Genomic DNA, 25976 nt, shown 5'->3' with positions numbered 1-25976 from the left:
ACCTAATTGCCCAAAATGCTCTGCATAACAAGCGGCTTTCTATATAACTACTGTATGTTATTGATGTCAGCTAGGTAACATTGAAAATGGATAGGTCCTAGATGTGGATGCTCTGGCCCATACAGATGTCAGAATCATCAGACTTGGTTTGATGATTTAGAAGAGAACTGGACACTATCACTATGGACAAAATTAGGAATCTTTTTTTTTTTTTTTTTTTTTTTTTTTTTTTTTTTTTTTTTTTTTTCATTTTGTGTAACTATTCCAACCTTTGTCCAGCTATTTTTTCCCAATGATTTTCGATATCTGTTAAATGAGGGTTTGTTAATTAGAAGTTTACTGTACATTGTATCATACAATACTTCTAAAGTAACTGAAATTTGTAGATTACAGTATACTACCTTGTGGTGCTTGCATTGGTATGCAGATTGTTGATATTTTATTTTTTTTTTTTGGGGGGGGGGATGAAAGGTGTTTCAGACGAGTCAAATTTTATACTTGTAGTGAATATAATGGGTAGTACAGAAAATATTAATACACTTACATTCGATGACTAATAGAAATTAGAATCAGGCTTTATACTCTAATTTTAGAATGAGCAAAATGCATTCAGTTTACCAGGAACCATTAAATTAAAGGTCAGTGTACTTCGTAACATCAGCATGGGGGAGTTGGTGAATGTATTGCACTTGGTACAGTTCCCCATGTTGTGTGGCAACCCTGATTTGTATGACAAGTATAATATGTTTATATGTTAATAAACCAAGGTCAGTACCTTGCTTTATGAACATTACAAATCCTCATAATTATTGTCTACTATATATTATACAAGTGACTTAAATTCTCCACCAGGAACCAATGCGTGTTGCAGTCAACATGAATATGCTGGGGACCAAACGTGTTGTGAGCCTGGCACAAAAGATGACCAACCTTCAGGTAAGACCTATATACAGTTTCAATCTTCTGTGTACACTGCCATACTTTTCATAGAAATGGGGGTGAATCAATCTCACATTTGTGCTCTTTAAGTCTATCGAGCAGCCAGTTTCACCCAAGTATTGGAGATAACAGGAAGACCAAGAAATTGAGTAGACACTGGAAGCATCAGTGATAGAACTATGGACAAGATTAGTGTGAAGGGTATTAGTATAAAGAAGTTTGATAGAGGATGGAGGGTGTTAAGGTTTTAAAGACTGGAAATGTAGGAGAGGCCCTGTCTTTGATAATTTTTTTTTTTCTCTCTAAGAATCGTCACCTTCATCACTATCGCCTAACCTTTGTTTGGAATATTTTTCAACAGTCCTACTGTTGGGGTATGTCCTCTTTGGCTTTACTATGTAGCTGTTTTTCCTGTATGGCCACATGACTAGTCTGTCTTTTCTAGATGCCCCAATGGAAATAAGTAAGGACCCCAATGGAAATAAGTCACTCTGTCTGACTTTTTTGGGTTATCCTAGGTTCTCTACACATATGCTGCTATGTATGATAATTCTATGTAACTGTATTTGTGTATACCTGAATAAACTTACTTACTTGCTTGCTTCTTCTACAAAGTTCAAAGCTGAATGGAACTTGAACTGCTTCCTTTTCTTGATGTTCTTGCTCTGTGACTGGCTTTTATTTTTCAGTCTAATGCAATCCTGTGAACATTGGAATGCATATTGCTACTTTTCATACCTTCTTTCAATCAAGAAGTGTTTTTGTTTCTTTTTCTGTGTGCCCTCCACATCTGTGACCTTCAATTTCTCAACTCTGAATATTTACTCTTTGACTTGGCTATTCTTTTACAAATTCTCTCTATAGCTGTGCTAAATGGACTTTATTCTCTCAGACACACTTCTGTGAAATCTCCTAGTCTTTTCCTTCCCTGTATTTCCAATCTTCAGAATCTTAGTAGCACCCTCTTGCTATCAAACTTAGTCATACTAATACCCTTTATACTGATCTTGTTCATACTTCTCCACCTATTACTGATGCTTCTGGTGTGTATTAAATTTTCTGCTCTTCCTTTCTTTTTCCAATACTTTGATGAAACTAGCCACTCCCTTTCTGACAGATGTAAAGAATGCAAAAGATGTGTTCACACTGGTGACACTAACAATGCTCTTCTCTGTCATCTCAGTGATTACAGCATCCTGTGCTAAAACTAAGTACCCATCTTCTAGTCTTCAAAAACCCCATGTTGAAGCTGCTCTTATACACATCTTGACATGAGTTTTTCTGACTCCTCTCCTGCCATTTCGTTAGTCTTTTGCATTTTCTTTTTCTTTGCCTTTTTTTATCTTCTGCTTTGGTGGGTTCTATGCCTGGGTTTTTCCTGTTTGGGGGAGAAGAGAATGGGGGTGTCCCATCTAGTTTTTGCAAGCCTGTGGGCCAGTACTCTCCTTTGGTACTCCTTTGTTCTGTGTTTTTTTTTTTTTTTTTTTTTTTTTTTTTTTTTTTTTTTTTTTTTTTTTTTACACTATCATTTCTTCCACTATTGATAATTCTTTCCCTACTATCTCTATCATTACTTCTACCACTTGTTTTTACCATTACCACCACCTGTGATTTAGCAGTGGTCCAAGATGGACCGAAACATCACCCTATGTTCTTCTCCTAAGTATAGGTTTTGGGTGAATTGTTCCCATCACAGTAGGGTGACTTTATTCTCTACTGTAATTAAAATAAAATGTACATGCTTGTGGAATGATGGGCTCAATTTTAAAATGTATATATATAGAAATGAATGGTGCTGGAACTCACTACCGTTAGCAGGGGTTTGGAATGGATTAATCATATTTACATATAATCCACGATTTTGGGAATTATGGTTGTGACCAATTAGTACCTTAAATCAGCATATTTTTTTGACACTAGAGTATTTTAGGTATGCTGGTCAACTTGTTGCTGCTCTGATAAGACACTGATCAGATGATCTGGTGCTTCCCATACCCGACATGTGTCCCCTGTATGTACTTTTTTTTATGTTCTAGTTCTGCACAAGGATCTTCTATGCTGATTACAGAAATGAGTACAATTGGTACTACAAGAATTATTAAAGACCCAGATATTTTAGGCCAATATTAAACTTACACAGAATTAACCAGTGCGCCATATTAATTGTATGGTAAATAATATGTACATTGTTGTCGAATGCTGCAATTCAGTCATTTCATTTGTAATGCCCTTCACATTGTTGATATACAATACTGACAGGTTGATGAATACAACACACTTGCAACACTTTGTTATCCATTCCCAAAATGCTTTGCTTGCACAAGAAGTTGCTTATTTGATTGCTGGTGAATACAGCACTGGAAGCAGTAATTGTAGCTTTGACATGATCAATTGGTGAAAATCAATTTGTTGCGCAGTATCTAAAGGTAATTAGTTTAATGAAAAGGATTTTTAATGACCGTTGTTAGGTAACCATATTTCATTTTCTTTTTACAGTCTCTGGTACATGTTTCAACTGCATACAGCAACTGTCACTTACCTGAAGTATACGAGGAGCTGTATCCTGCTCCCATAGATCCTGCCCGTCTTATTCAGCTGACAGAGTGGCTCGATGACAAGTTGTTAGAATCTCTGACTCCTCACTTACTTGCTCCACGTCCGAACACCTACACCTATACCAAAGCCTTGGCTGAGCATCTCCTGGTTAATGATGGTGGAAGACTACCCATTTCCATTATTAGGCCATCTATTGGTAAGTTAAAATAATGAGTTATAATAATGAGGTTTTCTAATATAATTCATCTCATTTCAGAAATTTGCTTGTGCTCTGATTAACCTCCAGAAGTCAATGTTTTCTTGTAGCCGCCTCCTACTCTTGTAAATTTTTTTTTTTTTTTTCCCTCCAACAAATCGGCCATCTCCCACCGAGGCAGGGTGACCCAAAAAGAAAGAAAATCCCCAAAAAGAAAATACTTTCATCATTCAACACTTTCACCTTGCTCATACATAATCACTGTTTTTGCAGAGGTGCCCAGAAACAACAGTTTAGAAGCATATATGAAGATATATAACATATCCCTCCAAATTGCCAATATCCCAAGCCCCTCCTTTAAAGTGCAGGCATTGTACTTACCATTTCCAGTACTCAAGTCCGGCTATATAAAAATAACCGGTTTTCCTGAACCTCTTCACTAAATATTACCCTGCTCACACTCCAACAGCTCATCAGGTCCCAAAAACCATTTATCTCCATTCACTCCTATCTAACATGCTGGCTGTCTCACACCGAGGTAGGGTGACCCCCAAGAAAAAAAGAAGAAACACTTTTACAATCATTCACTCTATCACTATCTTGCCAGAGGCATGCGTGTACTACAGGTTAGATGCCCCTCCAAACTACAAATATCCCCACCTTTCCTTTAAAGTGAAGGCATTGTACTTCTCATTTCCAGAACTTGTCAGACTAAGCAGTAAATAATAAGAATCTATTCTATGGGTGATTAGCTGTTATAGATGTTGATGCACATATATTATAGTTGAGGTAAGGATAGATTAGATAGTAGTACAGAGTGGGTAGTAATGCTTGAGGCATATACAAAATTCAACATGCATCCAGCAAATTTTCTTAAGAAATTTGCTGGATGTGTGTGGAATTTTGATTTGCTAAGATGATTTTTGTTTTTCATTGCATGTATTAATCTTTAAGTTCAGTTGAATATCTTTAGCTTTGTTTCCAAACATTATAGAAAGTTTTGTCATAATTGAGAGGTCCATCTGTTGTCATTCAGGTAAGCATCTTAAGCTCGTTGTTGACTGTTGACAAATGGATCTGCATTTGAGATGACAAAAGTTGTTAGCAGTTGGAATTGGTTAGTCCCTGGGAGGCATTAAGGTCATTGATGTAGATAAGGAATAGTAAAGGGACCAGGACACCAACCTGAGGTACCCCAAAGTTGATAGGTAGAGTTAATGTAGTCATTTTATTGTTATACAGTAATTTGAAATTGGACATTGCGTAAGTTTCTGGTGGTTTCTGTAGGAGTTAGACCAGTTTTCTCAAACTTATAAAAATGTTTTATCTGCTGGTAGAAGTCTGAAACACGAGTTTGAAGCCGGGGAGCCTTTAAATTGTGGCTTCTTATATCATATTGGAAATTAAATTGGTTGATGTTTCGTTATGTCAAGAACTAATAATGGTCTGCGGTAAACTAAAGCATCATCCAGTTTATATTTCTAGCTTTTGAGCTTGTAGACTAATTTTCTAATTAAATTTTTTTGATGTATATTATTTTTATAATCCAATAATTTTACCAATGCTTCAAGTATTTTAATGTTCATTAGTTTCCTGGATATTTTGTGATATGAGCTTGGTAACTTTTTTTTTTTTTAACATGCCTGCTGTCTCCCACTGAAGCAGGGTGTTTGGTCATTTTCTTTATAATTATACTTTCATATTTCACTGTAATACTTTGTACTGTCACTTCACCAAAAACTTAGGAGAGGAACACTAGTGTTTCTTTGTCAATGTTGCATTTATGGCTTGGTGTGTGACGACTTGTGTTTTTCTTGAAAGACCATATGCCCAGAATAAAATCTCAAATTGTTATTAATGATAATTATTTGATAAGTTTGCAGTATATTAATTATATGTAAATGCATAATCTGACTAACTTTTACTTGTTCATACAGTGTGTGGTTCTTGGCGTGAACCTGTCCCAGGATGGGTGGACAACCTCTTTGCCTTTACTGGTTTGTTAGTAGGGATGGGCAAGGGAGTTCTACGCTCCCTTTATATCAAACCAGGAATAACCTTAGACTTTATACCAGTTGATGTACCCATCAACCTGATGATTGTATCGGCATGGAACACAGCTGCTGGAAAATACAAGTCAGTATATAAACTGGTTCAAGCACTTTTCTATTAATATTTCTCCATCTATTTACAGAAGGAAAACATGCTAGGTAGGTATTGTATCTTTACATTTACTTTGAATCTTTTACTACAGTAATTGAAAGCATTATACAGTTACATTTGTCAAAGTATAATCCCTTCTCGTTAGAAAAAATTTCACTACATATAATGATATAGATTGATTATTTTTTATTATATACAGGTTTAGCAGTTTTGGTATTAAACTTTACTTTTCATGGTATATTGAAAACTGGTGTATGGTGGATTTTCTTACGTAAGATTGATTTCCATGATTCAAATGTGTTTACTTAATTTTCATTGGGCAGGTAGGTCTTACACCAACAAAAGCTAGGCAAAACATACTTAAGAAGTTCTGGAATGACAAAATTTGAAACCAAAGTAACTCAAAATCAGATATAGTACTACAGTAGTTTTTAGTCCATAGGGCACTTCTGTTACCTTAGGCTAAAGAATGTTTATTAGAGATGTTTTTCAAAAATGGAACTACTATTCTGTAGAGGTGTATGGTAATTTAAAATTCAAGATAACCTATAAATATGAACATGCATAATTCTTCTTTGCTTCAATGCACTGGCCGTATCCCACCGAGGCAGGGTGGCCCAAAGGGAAAAACGAAAGTTTCTCCTTTTACATTTAGTAATACATGTATATACAGGAGAAGGGGTTACAAGCCCCTCTGCTTCTGGCATTTTAGTTGCCTCTTACGACACGAATGGCTTAGGGAGAAAGAATTCTATTCAACTTCCCCATGAAGATAAGTGGAAATAAAAAAGAACAAGAACAACTAGTAAGAAAAATAGACGAAAACCCAGAAGGGTGTGTATATATATTCTTGTACATGTATGTGTAGTGTGACCTAAATGTAAGTAGAAGTAGCAAGACTTACCTGAAATCTTGCATGCTTATGAGACAGAAAGACACCAGCAGTCCTACCATCATGTAAAACAATTAGGAGCTTCCGTTTCACACTCGCTTGGCAGGACGGTAGTACCTCCCGGGGTGGTTGCTGTCTACCAACCTACTGCCTAGGAACATGCATAATTAATAGTATGTAAAAAAATTATAAGCATACTTGCTCATATTTTTCATAGTAAACATAAGAATCTTTGCTTGTCATATCACTTCATGGAAGTAGCTTTTATATTATTGCTTATTCTGTATATTTTTTTTTTAACACACCGGCCATCTCCCACCAAGGTAGGGTGACCTGAAAATGACGTCCTTTCACCATTATTCACACTGTTTTGTCATAGGCATGCTGGTGCTACAGTTCAGATGCCCTTCCAAGCTGCAAAATATCCCCAACCCCGCCTTCAGAGTGCAGGCACTGTACTTCCACTTCCAGGACTCGAGCCCAGCTAACTGTTTCCCTTGAATCCCTTCACAAATGTTACCTTGCTCACACTCGACAGTTTGTCCCAAATACCATTTGCCTCCCTATCTTAACATGGTCACACATGCCTTCTAGATGTCCAAGCCCCTTGCACATGAAACCTCCTTTGCCCCCTTCCTGATTTCCCTCCAATACAGATTTATGTATATGTGTGTGAAGGTAGAAAGTTGAAAGTGAACATAGAAAAGAGTAAGGTGATGAGGCCATCAAATGATTTAGCTAAAGAAAAATTGGATATCAAATTGGGTAGGAGGAGTATGGAAGTGAATGTTTTCAGATATTTGGGAGTTGACGCGTCGGCAGATGGATTTATGAAGGATGAGGTTAATCATGGAATTGACGAGGAAAAAAGGCGAGTGGTGCGTTGAGGTATATGTGGAGACAAAAAAACATTATCTATGGAGGCAAAGAAGGGAGTGTATGAAAGTATAGTAGTACCAACACTCTTATATGGGTATGAAGCTTGGGTTGTAAATGCACCAGTGAGGAGGCAGTTGGAGGCAGTGGAGATGTCCTGTCTAAGGGCAATGTGTGGTGTAAATATTATTCCAAAAATTCAGAGTGTGGAAATTAGGAGAAGGTGTGGAGTTAATAAAAAGTATTAGTCAGGGCTGAAGAGGGGTTGTTGAGGTGCTTTGGTCATTTAGAGAGAATGGATCAAAGTAGAATGACATGGAGAGCATATAAATCTGGAGGGGAAGGAAGGCTGGGTAGGGGTCCTCGAAAAGGTTGGAAGGAAGCGGTAAGGGAGGTTTTGTGGGCGACGGTCTTGGACTTGCGGCAGGCGTGCGTGACCGTGTTCGATAGGAGTGAATAGAGATGAATGTTATTTGGGACCTGACGATCTGTTGGAGTGTGAGCAGGGTAATACTTAGTTGAAGGGATTCAGGGAAACCGGTTATTTTTACATAGCCGGACTTGAGTACTGGAAATGGGAAGTACAATGCCTGCATTTTAAAGGAGAGGTTTGGGATATTGGCAGTTTGGAGGGATATGTTGTGTATCTTTATACATATATACTTCTAAACTGTTGTAGTCTGAGCACCTCTGCAAAAACAGTGATTGTGTGAGTGAGGTTAAGGTGTTGAATGATGATGAAAGTATTTTGTTTTTTGGGGTTTTCTTTCGTTTTGGGTCGCCCTGCCTCGGTGGGAGACGGCCGACTCGTTAAAGAAAATATATATATACACCTACCATCCGACTTACGACCGAGTTCGGTTCCGAGAAACCTGTCGTAAGTCGAAATGGACGCAAGTCAAACTTTACTACTGAATATCAACATAACATTTTTGTAATGACTTTATTTTATTGTTTTATTTTGGTATTTCATGTTTTACTTTACTTTTTATGCTGTTAGTACTGTATTTTATACAGTAAGGTTTAGGATAAACACTGTGTACAACACAAACACTTGTTTATTTCCCAGAAATTTGGCATAAAAAACACGGTTGTAAGTCGAGTCGTCGTATGTCGAGCAGGTCATAAGTCGGATGGTAGGTGTATGTGTTGTTGTTGTTATTATTTTTTTTTTCCCCCCAACAAGTCGGTCGTCTCCCACCGAGGCAGGGTGACCCAAAAAAAGAAAGAAAATCCCCAAAAAGAAAATACTTTCATCATCATTCAACACTTTCACCACACTCGCACATTATCACTGCTTTTGCAGAGGTGCTCAGAATACAACAGCTTAGAAGCATATACGTATAAAGATACACAACATATCCCTCCAAACTGCCAATATCCCAAACCCCTCCTTTAAAGTGCAGGCATTGTACTTCCCATTTCCAGGACTCAAGTCCGACTATATGAAAATAACCGGTTTCCCTGAATCCCTTCACTAAATATTACCCTGCTCACACTCCAACAGATCGTCAGGTCCCAAGTATCATTCGTCTCCATTCACTCCTATCTAACACGCTTATGCACGCTTGCTGGAAGTCCAAGCCCCTCGCCCACAAAACCTCCTTTACCCCCTCTTTCCAACCCTTTCGAGGACGACCCCTACCCCTCTTTCCTTCCCCTATAGATTTATATGCTTTCCATGTCATTCTACTTTGATCCATTCTCTCTAAATGACCAAACCACCTCAACAACCCCTCTTCTGCCCTCTGACTAATGCTTTTATTAACTCCACACCTTCTCCTAATTTCCACACTCCGAATTTTCTGCATAATATTTACACCACACATTGCCCTTAGACAGGACATCTCCACTGCCTCCAACCGTCTCCTCGCTGCTGCATTTACCACCCAAGCTTCACATCCATATAAGAGTGTTGGTACTACTATACTTTCATACATTCCCTTCTTTGCCTCCATAGATAATGTTTTTTGACTCCATATATACCTCAACGTACCACTCACCTTTTTTCCCTCATCAATTCTGTGATTAACCTCATCCTTCATAAATCCATCTGCTGACACTTCAACTCCCAAGTATCTGAAAACATTTACTTCTTCCATACTCCTCCTCCCCAATTTGATATCCAATTTTTCTTTATCTAAATCATTTGATACCCTCATCACCTTACTCTTTTCTATGTTCACTTTCAACTTTCTACCTTTACACACATTCTCAAACTCATCCACTAACCTTTGCAGTTTTTCTTTAGAATCTCCCATAAGCACAGTATCATCAGCAAAAAGTAACTGTGTCAATTCCCATTCTGAATTTGATTCCCCGTAATTTAATCCCACCCCTCTTCCGAACACCCTAGCATTTACTTCTTTTACAACCCCATCTATAAATATATTAAACAACCATGGTGACATTACACATCCCTGTCTAAGACCTACTTTTACCGGGAAGTATTCTCCCTCACTTCTACATACCCTAACCTGAGCCTCACTATCCTCATAAAAGCTCTTTACAGCATTTAGTAACTTACCACCTATTCCATATACTTGCAACATCTGCCACATTGCTCCTCTATCCACTCTATCATATGCCTTTTCTAAATCCATAAATGCAATAAAAACTTCCCTACCTTTATCTAAATACTGTTCACATATATGCTTCAATGTAAACACTTGATCTACACATCCCCTACCCACTCTGAAGCCTCCTTGCTCATCCGCAATTCTACATTCTGTCTTACCTCTAATTTTTTCAATTATAACCCTACCGTATACTTTTCCTGGTATACTCAGTAAACTTATTCCTCTATAATTTTTACAATCTCTTTTGTCCCCTTTCTCTTTATATAAAGGGACTATACATGCTCTCCGCCAATCCCTAGGTACCTTCCCCTCTTTCATACATTTATTAAACAAAAGTACCAACCACTCCAATACTATATCTCCCCCTGCTTTTAACATTTCTGTCATGATCCCATCAGTTCCAGCTGCTTTACCCCCTTTCATTCTACGTAATGCCTCACGTACCTCCACCACACTTAAATTCTGCTCCTCTTCACTCCTAAAAGATGGTATACCTCCCTGGCCAGTGCATGAAATTACTGCCTCCCTTTCTTCCTCAACATTTAAAAGTTCCTCAAAATATTCTCGCCATCTACCTAATACCTCCATATCCCCATCTACTAACTCCCCTACTCTGTTTTTAACTGACAAATCCATACTTTCCCTAGGCTTTCTTAACTTGTTTAACTCACTCCAAAATTTTTTCTTATTTTTATTAAAATTTCGTGACAGTGCCTCTCCCACTCTTTCATCTGCTCTCCTTTTGCACTCTCTCAATACTCTCTTCACCTTTCTTTTACTCTCCATATACTCTGCTCTTCTTATAACACTTCTACTTTGTAAAAACTTCTCGTAAGCTACCTTTTTCTCTTTTATCACACCCTTTACTTCTTCATTCCACCAATCACTCCTCTTTCCTCCTGCCCCCACCCTCCTATGACCACAAACTTCTGCCCCACATTCTAATACTGCATTTTTAAAACTATTCCAATCCTCTTCAACCCCCTCACTACTCATCTTTGCATTAGCCCAGCTTTCTGCCAATAGTCGCTTATATCTCGCCCGAACTTCCTCCTGCCTTAGTTTATACACTTTCACCTCCCTCTTACTTGTTGTTGCCACCTTCCTCTTTTCCCATCTACCTCTTACTCTAACTGTAGCTACAACTAAATAATGATCTGATATATCAGTTGCCCCTCTATAAACATGTACATCCTGGAGCCTACCCATCAACCTTTTATCCACCAATACATAATCAAACAAACTACTTTCATTACATGCTACATCATACCTTGTATATTTATTTATCCTCTTTTTCATAAAATATGTATTACTTATTACCAAACTTCTTTCTACACATAGCTCAATTAAAGGCTCCCCATTTACATTTACCCCAGGCACCCCAAATTTACCTACTACTCCCTCCATAACATTTTTACCCACTTTAGCATTGAAATCCCCAACCACCATTACTCTCACACTTGATTCAAAACTCCCCACGCATTCACTCAACATTTCCCAGAATCTCTCTCTCTCCTCTACACTTCTCTCTTCTCCAGGTGCATACACGCTTACTATAACCCACTTTTCACATCCAATCTTTATTTTACTCCACATAATCCTTGAATTTATACATTTGTAGTCCCTCTTTTCCTGCCATAGCTTATCCTTCAACATTATTGCTACTCCTTCTTTAGCTCTAACTCTATTTGAATTCCCTGACCTAATCCCATTTATTCCTCTCCATTGAAACTCTCCCACCCCCTTCAGCTTTGTTTCACTTAAAGCCAGGACATCCAGTTTCTTCTCATTCATAACATCCACAATCATCTCTTTCTTATCATTTGCACAATTATTATTATTATTATTATTATTATTATTATTATTACGTATTATTATATTTTTATAGGTACCACCTCTAGAACTTTACTGGGGACCCTCATCCTCAAAGAAGACTTGTTGAAAAATGTATACTGTCTTTCAACACACCGGCCATATCCCACCGAGGCGGGGTAGTCCAAAAGGAAAAACAAAAGCTTCTCCTTTTACATTTAGTAATATATACAAGAGAAAGGGTTACTAGCCCCTTGCTCCTGGCATTTTAGTCGCCTCTTACAACACGCATGGCTTATGGAGGAAGAATTCTGTTCCACTTCCCCATGGAGGTAAGAGGAAATAAACAAGGACAAGAACTAGAAAGAAAACCCAGAGGGGTGTGTATGTACATGCTTGTACATGTATGTGTAATGTGACAAGTGTAAGTAGAAGTAGCAAGACGTACCTGAAACCTTGCATGTTTATGAGATAGAAAATTGGACACCAGCAATCCTACCATCATGTAAAACAATTACAGGCTTTCGTTTTACACTCGCTTGGCAGGACGGTAGTACCTCTCTGGGCGGTTGCTGTCTACCAACCTACTACCTGCATGTATACTATATATATATACACCTACCATCCGACTTACGACTGAGTTCGGTTCCGAGAAACCGGTCATAAGTCGAAATGGACGCAAGTCAAACTTTACTACTGAATATCAACATAACATTTTTGTAATGACTTTATTTTATTGTTTTATTTTGGTATTTCATGTTTTACTTTACTTTTTATACTGTTAGTACTGTATTTTATACTGTAAGGTTTAGGATAAACACTGTGTACAACACACACTTGTTTATTTCCCAGAAATTTGGCATAAAAAACACGGTTGTAAGTCGAGCAGGTCGTAAGTCGGATGGTAGGTGTATATATATCTTCTTTCTTTCAACACACCGGCCGTATCCCACCGAGGCGGGGTAGCCCAAAAGGAAAAACGAAAATTTCTCCTTTTACATTTAGTAATACATACAGGAGAAGGGGTTACTAGCCCCTTGCTCCTGGCATTTTAGTCGCCTCTTACAACACGCATGGCTTTCGGAGGAAGAATTCTGTTCCACTTCCCCATGGAGGTTAGAGGAAATAAACAAGGACAAGAACTAGAAAGAAAACCCAGAGGGGTGTGTATATACAGTGGACCCCCGGCATTCGATGGCATCGGTATATGTTAAATCTGGTATTCAATACATTTTAACGCAAAAAAATTTTCCTCGCCACTCATTAAAAAACCCGCCACACGCGATTTGTCCGGGATGCGTCCACGTGAGTGCCAGTGTTTACAAGCCAGCCAGTGTACTCGCATCTAAGCATACATTCGGTACATTCCATATTATCACAGTGTTTTTGGTGCTTGTTTCTGCAAAATAAGTCACCATGGGCCCCAAGAAAGCTTCTAGTGCCAACCCTGTGGTAAAAAGGGTGAAAATTAGTATGGAAATTAAGAAAGATTTTGAAGGGTTTGGGGCTAACCCTGAGAAGCCTATGCCAGTTGTGGAATCCATTGTGCCTACTTCAAAAATTAAGGAAATGTGTGCAAAGTGGGTTGAACTGCAAACGTTTATGGATGAAAATCACCCTAACACAGCTATTACAAGCCGTGCTGGTGACTATTACAATGACAGTGTTTGGCCCATTTCAGACAAATCTTAAAGGAACGGGAGGTACAGACCTCTATGGACAGATTTGTTGTGCAACAGAGGTCCAGTGACTCTCAAGCTGGTCCTTGTGGCATTAATTAAAAGAAGGGAAGTAACCCCGGAAAAGGACTTGCTACCTCAAGTCCTAATGGAAGGGAATACCCCTTCTAAACATTAACAACTTCGACACTCTCCCCTCCTCCCATCCCATCAATCATCACCAGATCTTCATTAAAGGTAAGTGTCATGTATTCTCTTGTTAGTAGAGTACTACTAACTGTGCATGTCTTCTTCAGTTTGTGTGCATTAAACTTAATATTTCATGTGGTAAAACTCTTTTTCTCATAGTACTTTTCGGTGTCTTGCACAGATTAACTTGATTTCCATTATTTCTTATGGGGAAAATTAATTCGCCTTCCGATAATTTTGGCATACGATGAGCTCTCAAGAACGGATTAATATCGTATACCGGGGTTCCACTGTATATGCTTGTACATGTATGTGTAGTGTGACCTAAGTGTGAGTAGAAGTAGCAAGACATACCTGAAATCTTGTATGTTTGAGACAGAAAAAAGACACCAGCAATCCTACAATCATGTAAAACTATTACAGGTTTCCGTTTTACACTCGCTTGGCAGGACGATAGTACCTCCCTGGGTGGTTGCAGTCTACCAACCTACTACCTTTAATATATATATACTGTATCTTTCTTTCAACACAACGGCCGTATCCCACCGAGGAGGGGTGGCCCAAAAGGAAAAACGAAAGTTTCTCCTTTTACATTTAGTAATAGTGTATGTATACAGGAGAAGAGGTTACTAGCCCCTTGCTCCCGGCATTTTAGTCGCCTCTTACAACACGCATGGCTTACGGAGGAAGAATTCTGTTCCACTTCCCCATGGAGATAAGAGGAAATAAACGAGAATAAGAACTAGAAAGAAAATAGAAGAAAACCCAGAGGGGTGCGTATATATATCTGCTTGTACATATATGTGTAGTGTGACCTAAGTGTAAGTAGAAGTAGCAAGACATACCTGAAATCTTGCATGTTCATGAGACAGAAAAAAGGACACAAGCAATCATACCATCGTGTAAAACAATTACAGGCTTTCGTTTTACACTCACTTGGCAGGACGGTAGTACCTCCCTGGGCGGTTGCTGTCTACCAACCTACTACTTATATACAGTGGAACCTCAAAAATCGAACGTATCACATATCGAACGTTTCGAAAATAGGACCATTTTTTCGGACAAACTGTGTCCCTATTATCGAATGCGCCCCTATTTTCGGACCGCTGGGTACGGGACCTGTCTGCCGCCCGCTCTGTCCGCGTCCCCGTGCAGGCGCCGTGAGCAGTCTTTGTTTATGCTTGAGTGAACACTAACTTCTCTCATTCACGCATTTTACGATTATTTCGTGGTGTTTAGTGCTTGTGGGACTGTGAAATAAGCTGCCATGGGCCCAAAGAAACTTGCTAGTGGTACCCCTGTGGTAAAGAAAGTGAGAAACACCATAGATGTGAAGAAGGAAATAATACAGAAGTATGAGAGTGGTGTGAGACTTGTTGGGCTTGCCAGGATGTATGGGAAAAACAAGTCGACCATCGGTTCTATCCTGTCAAAGGAAGAACAAATCAAGGAAGCTGATGTTGCGAAAGGTGTTAATGTTGGGAGTGGATGAGGTGCCTTCTTCAAAGATTAAGGAGATTTGTGCCAAGTGGAATGATGTCCAAATGTTTGTGCAGAAGTACCACCCTGAGCAAGGTGAAACGAGCCATCTTTGCAACAAGTTCAGTGACAGAACCATGTCCCATTTTAGGGAAATGTTAGAGGCGCCAGAAACGGAGGACTGTGGACAGTTATTTTGTGAGACAGGGGTCCAGTGACTCTCAAGCTGGTCCTAGTGGCATTAAAAGACAGAGAAGGGAAGTAACCCCAGAGAGGGCTTTACCTGAAGTCCTCATGGAGGGGGATTCTCCTTCCAAACACTAACCCCAACTCTCTCTCTCTCTCTCTCTCTCTCTCTCTCTCTCTCTCTCTCTCTCTCTCTCTCCCTATCTTCCAGATGCCATCACCAATCTTCAATAAAGGTAAGTAAAAATGTTATTTTATATGTACATATTACTATACATAATTAAAAAATATAGTATTTGTTGTATGTAAAACTGTAATTAATCTCTATAAAATGTATTTTCCGTGTGAATATTTTTGGGTTTCTGGAACGGATTAATTGTATTTCCATTATTTCTTATGGGAAATATTGCTTCGAATTTCAGACTTTTCGAATCTAGAACTAGCTCCTGGAACGGATTAAGTTCGATTTTTGAGGTTCCACTGTACTCTGTGTGTACTCACCTATTTGTGGTTGCAGGTGTGTGTGTGTGTGTGTAATTTTTTTAACAAGTCGGCCGTCTCCCACCGAGGCAGGGTGATCCAAAAAGAAAGAAAATCCCCAAAAAGAAAATACTTTCATCATCATTCAACACATTCACCTCACTCACACATAATCACTGTTTTTGCAGAGGCACCCAGATACAGCAGTTTAGAAGCATATATAAAGATATATAACATATCCCTCCAAACTGCCAATATCCCAAATCCCTCCTTTAAAGTGCAGGCATTGTACTTCCCATTTCCAGTACTCAAGTCCGGCTATATAAAAATAACTGGTTTTCCTAAATCTCTTCATTAAATATTACCCTGCTTGCACTCCTCCAGCTCGTCAGGTCCCGAAAACCATTCGTCTCCATTCACTCCTATCTAACACACTCACGCACGCTTGCTGGAAGTCCAAGCCCCTTGCCCACAAAACCTCCTTTACCCCCTCCCTCCAACCTTTTCAAGGACGACCCCTACATGCCGACCATCTCCCACTGAAGCAGAGTGACCCAAAAAAAGAAACACTTTCACCATCATTCACACGTAAGCACTGTCTTTGCAGAGGTGCTTAGACATGAGAGTTTAGATGTTATTCCAAATAGCCAATATCCTAAACCCCTCTTTTGAAGTGCAGGCATTGCACTTCCCACCTCCAGGACCCAAGTCTGGCTAACTGGAAAGAAATTTTTATATACTGTATTGGTTTTAATTTGGTAATTCACATGTATTACGACTGTTGAGCTAGGAGCATGATGTGACTGGTAGTATCAGGTTACAGAATGATAATTGTTTAGCTCATACCTCATCACATCATCTTAGGAAAGTTAAATTTCTAATCAATATTGTACATTTGTTTTGTTGTCAGACCAAACCCTGTGCCAATCTTCTGCTGTTCAACTGGGTCACAAAAGCCTCTGACGAGTGATATGCTAGCAGTACACTTGCAGAGGTCGGTGCGCTCCTTTCCCTTCAATTCGCCATTGTGGTATCCTGATGGTTCACCAAAGACTACCAAGTTGATGCATCAGATCCATGTGTATCTAGTGAACATTATCCCAGCACACATTGCTGACACCATACTGAAGATTCTGGGCAAAAAGCCAATGTAAGTAAATACACTAGTTTAAATATTTGTTCATGCTGTACAATATATTTATATCCTTCTGTTACTTAAAGGCTTGCTACAAACTGAATTACAGAAAAATAAAATTACTCACTGTATCGTCACTTCAGCAGGGATACCCTTGATCTTGCTCAAGGAGTTGTGGTCCAAGGAATTTGAGCAACATTTCCTTGAATCAAACCTGATTACTTCCCATTACCAGGCACTGTATGACCTGTACAGTTTTAGCACTTCCCTATGATTATAATCACCATAACATGAAGATAATAGAGACGAATTGTGCAGATAGTGTTGGATCTAACCCTATTGAAGCTGCAGGGTGAACATAGTTATACGTACTCAGCATTTTGGAGGCCCTCTACTTTAAACTCTGGCTGCATCCTAATTATATTGTTGCAGATTAAATTGCACTGTAATCCTACTCTGCCATGTGTGGGAATCTGGGTGAAGGATAAGCAGGTAACATAGCCAGAATTTGGCAATCAGTAACAGATCTACAGTATTCAGAGTGAGGGTGTCCTGACTAGCCAGGCACCAGGCACATACCTAAACTGTTCGACAATATGTAGAAATAGAGGACTTGATTTGAATTGATGAGTAATAAAAGCTTTTTTTTTTTTTTCCTCAGAAGGGTGGTTAGTTGATTGAATATCAGACTTTTAAGAAATACTGTTAGGTGAAGAGCACAGTTGCTTTACTAGATGGTTGTGCATTTCAGGTAACAAACTCCCAGTAGGTGGCATTATTTATTTGTGGGAAGTTGGAAGCTCCTGAAACTTTTTTTTTTTTTAAACCTTACCTTTAAGCAAATGTAGTTTATGATTAACTGATTCAGTGTAAAACAACTAATCAAATTTTTATTAAAGTATTTGCTGAATGCATGGTATTTATTTTAAAGTAATACATGTTGATTCATTTTCTTAGATTTTCTCCATATATTTTATTAAAATTTGTTAATTATTGTTCATTAACCCTTTCGGGGTTTCGGCCGTACTAGTACGGCTTACGCACCAGGGTTTTTGACGTACTAGTACACATAAATTCTAGCGCCCTCAAATCTAGCAAGAGAAAGCTGGTAGGCCTACATATGAAAGAATGGGTCTATGTGGTTAGTGTACGCAGTATAAAAAAAAATCCTGCAGCACACAGTGCGTAATGAGAAAAAAAACTTTGACTTTGTTTTTGGTTTAAAACAGCGACTTTGCACTGTATTTTTGTATGGTATTTATTGTTGTATTCTAGTTTTCCTGGTCTCATTGTATAGAATGGAAGACATATTACAGAAATTGAGATGATTTTGACTGGTTTTACAATGAAAAGTACCTTGAAATTGAGCTCAAAGTAGCAGAAATGTTCGATTTTTACTAAAGTTCAAAAGTAAACAAATCATGCTAAGCGTCCAGTACACATTAACTGGTGAGTCTAATATTCTTTCACAAGTGTGCCGATATTATTTATACCATTTCTACACTAATGCAGTAGTCTGCATAACAGTAAATCTTATTATTTTTGTGAGAATAAAAAATCAAAGTGGAAAGCAAAAAGAAATGCAAGAGGGGCCTGGGGACGTGACTAATGAACAGAGGAAATGTTATTTTAGTGCCAGGAATGTCTTTCTTGTTTATTCTGGAACCTATTTGAAAATTGGCATCTTTTGAAATTTGTGTGAAATTGACAAAATTGCTAAATTCTGACCACCTTATCAGTAAATGGGTGGTTTCTTGTACTCATTCGATAGAAAAAAAACGGAGTTCTAGCGAAATAGTTATGATTTTTGTCGACTAGCACACTGGAATTGGCCGAAAATAGGGCTCAAAGTGGGCAAAATCGCCGATGCGTAAACATCGTCGAGACCTCTAATTTTGTGAGAGCATAATTCCGTAAATTTTCCATCAAATTTCATACTTTTGGTGTCATTATGATCAGGAAAAGATTCTCCATCTTATAAGTTTTTTTTTTTTTTTTTTTTGTGGCCTGGTGGTTAATGCTCTCACTTCACACGGTGAGGGCCTGGGTTCGATTCCCAGCCAGAGTAGAAACATTGGACGTGTTTCTTTCCACCTGTTGTCTATGTTCCCCATCAGTAAAATGGGTACCTGGGTGTTAGTCGACTGGTGTGGGTTGCATCCTGGGACACTGACCTAAGGAGGCCTGGTCACAGACCGGGCCGCGGGGGCGTTGACCCCCGGAACTCTCTCCAGATAAACTCCAGATAAACCCTGAGAACAAGTTTCCGAGAGGGCCTGGCGACCCCCAAAGGGTTAAGCAATAATTAAAAGTAAAATGTACATTCTTTTCTTTTCTTTTTTCTGAAAACTAACTTGCAGGAGAGTAATAGTGTACACTAATAATGGTAGAATATGAGAGACAAGGCAATTATTCTCTGAATGAACTGTTCAATATATATTGAGCTACAGTATTAAATTTTGTGTTTGTGCTGTAATAACTAGTTTTTTTTTTACCAAATGGTTACTCAAGTTGAGGATGAATGTGCTTAACAGTATCACTTTATTGTGTTTTGCTGTTTTCTTACCAGTTATTTTTCATTTGCAATATTTTTTTTTTTTTTAACACTGCCATTTCCCACCAAGGCAGGGTGACCCAAAAAGAAAGAAAAAAAAAATTTCATCATTCAACACTTTCACTATCACTCGTACATAATTACTGTCTTTGCAGAGGCACTCAGATACGACAGCTTAGACGTCCCTCCAAATTGCCAATATCCCAAACCCCTCCTTTAAAGAGCAGGCATTATACTTCTCATTTCCAGGACTCAAGTCTGGCTAACCGGTTTCCCTGAATCCCTTCACAAAATATTACCTTGCATTATATATACAGTGGACCCCCGGTTAACGATTTTAATCCGTGCAAGAGGGCTCATCGTTATGCGAAATAATCGTTATGCGAATTAATTTTCCCCCTAAGAAATAATGGAAATAAAATTAATCCGTGCAAGACGCCCAAAAGTATGAAAAAAAATTTTTTTTACCACATGAAATGTTAATTTTAATACACACAAACTGAAAAAGGCATGCACAATTACATGACACTTACTTTTATTGAAGATCTGGTGATGATTGATGGGATGGGAGGAGGGGAGAGCATTATCTTCTTACTGTTTAGAAGGGGAATCCCCTTCCATTAGGACTTGAGGTAGCAAGTCCTTTTCTGGGGTTACTTCCCTTCTTCTTTTAATGCCACTAGGACCAGCTTCAGAGTCACTGGACCTCTGTCGCACAACAAATCTGTCCATAGAGCTCTGTACCTCCCGTTTCTTCAAGACTTTCCTAAAATGGGCCATAACATTGTCATTGAAATAGTCACAAGCACGGCTTGCAACAGCTGTGTCAGGGTGATTTTCATCTATAAAGGTTTGCAGTTCAAACCACTCTGCACACATTTCCTTAATCTTTGAAGTAGGCACAATGGATTCCACAACTGGCATAGGCTTCTCAGGGTTAGCCCCAAACCCTTCAAAATCTTTCTTAATTTCCATACTAATTCTCACCCTTTTTACCACAGGGTTGGCACTAGAAGCTTTCTTGGGGCCCATGGTCACTTATTTTCCAGAAACACCACCGAAAACACTGTAATAATACGAAATATTCCGAGTGTATGCTTGGATGTTACCGCGGAGGCTGGCTGGTAAACAATGGGACGGCCGGCACATGTGAGGGCACATTGGACGCGTCTCGGACGAAAATCGGTATGCGGGTTTTTAATCGGTATGCGGGGCAAAAATTTTGCGATAAAAGTAATCGTTATGCGGAAAAATCGCTATGCGATGCCATCGTTATGCGGGGGTCCACTGTATATAATTTTTAAAATGTAACATTTTGTTAATTTGATCTTTCAGTGCATTGAAGCTGTGTAACAAGATGGTAAAGGCAGTGAATGCTCTGGAGTACTTCATGCTTCGAGACTGGATCTTCCATAACACTCACACACAGTGCCTGTGGGACACTCTCTCACCTACTGACAAAGAAATTTACCATTTTGATATTGATGAACTTGATTGGGATGAATATATAGAGACCTATCAAAAAGGCTGCAAGCAGTATATTATGAAGGAGAATCTTAAAGATATACCACAGGCCAGAAAAACTTTGCATATCTTGCACATCTTCCACCGCCTAGTACAGTTAGCGATGATGTATGGTGTGTGGTGCATGCTATCTTCTGACTCTGCCACCAGCTGTTACACACACTTTTTCAATGGGGCTTCAAAGCTACTTTCGCTCTCGCCAATGTTGGCAGCAGCGACAGAAGATGTTGATATTTCATAGATTCTAATGTAAGCCACAACCAGTTAGTCGGTTATCTAGGACACATCCATAGATCTGGCCAGTGAGTGAAGTAGTTACATCTGTTTCCTAGGTTTGCAATTTAGACTGGCCATAGTAATGAGAGGTGTGTAGAGTGATTAAAGGTGTGTTCCTGCAAGTAAGCTTCAGCGGATAACTTGTACAGCTACTCTTGTACTTAAGGAATACTCCCTAAAGGTTTGCTTAACGAACAAGATAGTTACACCAAATTCCTAGGAATGGAGTTGTGGCCGAGGTGACGTCGTCCAAGCGGTAGCTCGCTCAGACACCACACTGACATATGCATCTACCTCGTGAGCTCTGATCGAGGCACTGAGGAAGGCCTCGCCTTTGTGCCCCAACTAACTGGGCATTTTGCTTGCTAGTGGGTTCTCCTTAGCAACTGAATAGATTGTACCTTATGCTTGTCCTGTAGAATACAGCTATTCAGGGAAAGTACTTCTACACATAGAAGACTGTTCTGTCCATTTTATCAATGCTGCACTATATTAACAAGCATTTGGAAAATTGTTGCTAATATGTAAGGCAGGTCTTTCATTAAAGTAACCCATGTAGAGTGGCTACTTGGAGGCCACACTTATGCAACATCTTGTAAACAAATGCTCAAATTACCAGTTCTGGTATGTTAGGTATTAGTGATACAAGTAATACCTCGTTTTGTATATAATTTATGTACGTAATAGTGTATTTTGACCCCAAAAATGGAAATCATATCAGTATTTTATAATATTATACTGTGGATGTTTTTAATTACAGCATTAAGTTCAGCCATGTTACATGTCAGTAATAATAACAATAATTAATAATAATAATATAGAAAGAACTAACAATAATAATGAACATAATATGGCAGTAACTGTTTGACTGTAAGATAAATGTTTCTGTATAATGTTAGCTTAAGACACTTTTACTCTTCATGACAATTTTTTTTTTTGTTTTTTGTTATCTCCGACTTGGCTCGTTAACAAGACAAATCAATAAACCTAATGTATATAGCAGTTATGTGCAGTGTACCAAATTTGTATAAAGTACCTGTACTTAGGTTGTTTATCTGATTGGATTTGGTAATGGGCTGAGCCATTTATGTGTAGGAGTAGTTGATAGTTCTTGACTGTCATGAACCTCACACTGTATGGTAATGAAATTTGAATAAATCTGAATCTTATGCCTACCATTTTTTTGTCTAGTATTTGTTACATTTCTGATATTTAAGTTTATGCTTTGCATTAAAATGAGCAGTAATTCTATAATTCTATTTGACACCCTCTGCCAGATAACCAAATCTAGACAAAGATGCATTCAAACATAAATAGGAAGAGCTAATTTGTGATAGTTGAAAGTTGCTAGGCAGGCTCAATCACAAAAGTGCACCCTCCTCATTGCTTACTTAAATAAGTACTTTACTGTAATTATAGTACACATGTCGTCATGAAGGAAGTGTGAAAGTTATGGTTGCAGTTTTAAGTGTACTCTGAGGTATTGATGAGGAAGATAGACTAAAAGAAGTGGGACCAAGACTAGAGAAAAGAGGAAGGCTTAGAAAGTAAATAAAAAAGAAAGCTTTTCAGTGTGAGGACTTTAGGCTAGTGGACTACACAAGAGAAAGAGGTAGTACATACTAGGATTTTATTTTTTTGTGAAATATAGAAGGATAAATTTCAAAGTGATGAGAAATGCTGCAGTCATCACAGTTAAAATTTGTATAGTGTATTTTAAAAGAAAATAGAATGAAAGAATTATTGTCTCAATGCAAAGCAAAACATCTACTCCAGATGTTTTTCTTCAAATGCTTATCACAGGAGAGAACCCAAAATATATGGAGCTACAGTATTCATTTTTCAAATAAATCATTAGTTAATTTTTACACTTGAGATTTAAATGCAAAGTCTTAGGAGGGAATCTGTTGTTTTATCATAGAACATTTTCTATTTAAAAAAGTAAACTTTAATGCCATTAACCTGTTTTCACTTTACTTTTAAGCACCTAGTGTAAATAGTAATACTATAATACTGTTATACATGTACAGTATATATATAAAACAGTAAGCACAGGTGCCAACACGTGTGAAGAAATGTAGTCCTAGAATTTATTAGTGTTTGTGTATTTTGGGGAAAAGTGCTAAACCTTAGGGGCCATAGTGTCTGGAATACGAGACAATCATGTTAGATCCAGGGAAAGGGAAGACAGTTAGTCTCTTGGATGAAGGGCCCCTCGTATGCATAAAGGGATGTCCTAGAGTTACCTGACCCCTTTGCACTTCATTGTCTCCTGGCAGCTGTGCCCTTTATGGTTGTAATTTTTAGATTAATTCTGAATGAGTGCCTTATTTTATAAAAGCATGTGAAGACTGTGCAGCCTTACTAATAGCAGATTACACTTGAGGATTATTAATTTTGGACATTTAACAATACAGGGTAATCCCAGCCATGCAAGTGACTTCCATTTGGGTCCTTGGGTCATTTTCTTTAAGATTCAATCCACAACTGTCATTAGGTATCCTTGCACTGTAATATAACAGGTTTTAGATGAGTTAAAGTAACATTTTCATTCAGGAGAATTCTTTACCCACAAGAACACTTTATCAGTATGTTTTATTAGCAGTAATTTAAACTGTTTATACTCAAAGTAATAAATCTCATTTTCACTCGTCTTGAATCATGAAGAGTGATAATAAATTAAGAAATTTTTTCCCAGTGTTCAATTTTCTAAGGCTGTGCTGGTGCAGGGAAATTTCTTGTAAATTATTTTACTTCAGTAGTCTCAGTGATATTGATGGCAAGATATTAAGCACTGGTTGAGATGTACAGTAAACCTGGTCATGGAGGATACGTTTCTGAAAATTGGCAAGTTATGGAAAATAACTTTATAAAGTGAAGTTCTAGAGGAAAAAAAACTGTTCCAAATGCCTCCAAATTTGCCAGTTTGTTTTTTAGATATTCTGTTGGGTACAAAATGCAGTTTATTTTGCCTTGCATTCTAGCTGTTGCTTGTTGACATGGAAGTGTGTGCATGTGCAACAAGTCAATGTAACCATACTGGGCTGAGATGGATGCAGTTGTCAGTACAGTAGTTATGATTGTACTGGAATGCTCAAATGTACTGTAATGCATCTCTTGTCAGGTTTACCCTACAGTATCAACCTCTGACATTTTTTCACCAGGTTACAATCTGCACTTTTCATTACACAAGCTCTTATTGTTTTCTCATTGTCTAATTGTACAGATGGTGGATTTTCCCAGACCAAAAGTGTGAGCAGTTTGTATTGTATCACTTGCATCACCTCAAATTAACACTTTCTCCATACATGTTTATTCTTCTGTGGCACACCTAGCATCACAAGAATTCCTCTTGGGTACCACAATTAATATCCAAGGATTAGATGGGGTGACTAAAATATCCAAAATCTTTAATAAATATAGTGAAGGCACACAGTACTTCCTAAAGCCACTGTAGGTGACATGGGAAGTTCAACTTTGGTTAAAAACCAATAAGATTTTGTGGGTAAATTGTTTTCACTTGAGAGTACTATCAAGGATCTTTCAAGCATTATGCAATAAAGGATGCACTTTCCATTGTTTAGAGAAAATCACTATATTCCCACTTTATAAGGGTGTACTGTATTAATATCTGAAATACTAAGTTAATTTTAAATGGTTTTATTTCAGGCTCTGTATAACCCCTTTGGGTTTAGCATTTATCCATTAATATAAAATCAGTACTACAATTGGTAAGCAAGACACATAGGCAACAGTTAGGCATCTTTATTCCAAAACGTTTCACCTACACGGTAGGCTTCAGTAGAGTACAGAAAGTAGGCAGGAGCAGTAGAGATGTGAAGACAAAGTAATCAGTCCATCACCCTTGAAGACATCTTCAAGGGTGAAGGACTGATTACACTGTCTTCACATCTCTACTGCTCCTGACATCTTCAAGGTTGATGGACTGATTACATCGTCTTCACATCTCTACTGCTCCTGCCTACTTTCTGTACTCGACTGAAGAAGCCTACTGTGTGGGTGAAACATTTCGGAATAAAGATGCCTAACTGTTGCCTGTGTGTCTTTACCAACCTGTAGGTATTGTATACCATTTACTTGTTTTACTCCATTCAAAATATTTGAACATCTATTTATAAATAGTTTGTTATTTGATGTATATTGCAGTTGTCACTTTTGTAAATTCTGGTACAGTATCTGTTTTTACTTATAATAATTAAGGATGTGAATGTAGTAGTTGTGAATACCACACATGTACAATACTTTTTCTATTTATAGTGTAATCAACGAATAAACATTACAAAAAAAGTGTGTTGTCTAATTTCAATCAGCAGTGTAGAGATAAATGTGCCAGGCTTGCTGGGCTAAAACTATTTAGTTTTATTAACACAGTGATGGAAGAAAAATCTAGGGTGTGCATAGCATCACTTTAGATGTGAAAGGGTAACACTTGATGTTACA

At 38.2% G+C, this 25976-nt stretch overlaps 1 protein-coding gene across 1 annotated transcript in view; it reads left to right on the top strand.

The window, feature by feature from the left end:
- Nucleotides 1-25422, top strand: part of LOC128700019 (uncharacterized) — a 497557-nt gene extending 472135 nt beyond the window's left edge. The window contains exons 13-17 of the mRNA XM_070098762.1: nucleotides 853-936; nucleotides 3436-3691; nucleotides 5629-5827; nucleotides 16937-17176; nucleotides 21051-25422. Coding sequence (XP_069954863.1) covers nucleotides 853-936; nucleotides 3436-3691; nucleotides 5629-5827; nucleotides 16937-17176; nucleotides 21051-21480 — 1209 coding nt within the window. The 3' untranslated portion in view covers nucleotides 21481-25422. The remainder of the gene's footprint in view (nucleotides 1-852; nucleotides 937-3435; nucleotides 3692-5628; nucleotides 5828-16936; nucleotides 17177-21050) is intronic.
- The last annotated feature ends 554 nt before the right edge of the window (nucleotides 25423-25976 follow it).

The sequence above is a fragment of the Cherax quadricarinatus genome, chromosome 64, assembly GCF_038502225.1.
Source record: "Cherax quadricarinatus isolate ZL_2023a chromosome 64, ASM3850222v1, whole genome shotgun sequence".
NCBI lineage: Eukaryota > Metazoa > Arthropoda > Malacostraca > Decapoda > Parastacidae > Cherax > Cherax quadricarinatus.
The sequence above is the reverse complement of the archived record's forward strand: the minus strand, read 5'-3'. Positions and strand labels throughout refer to the sequence as shown.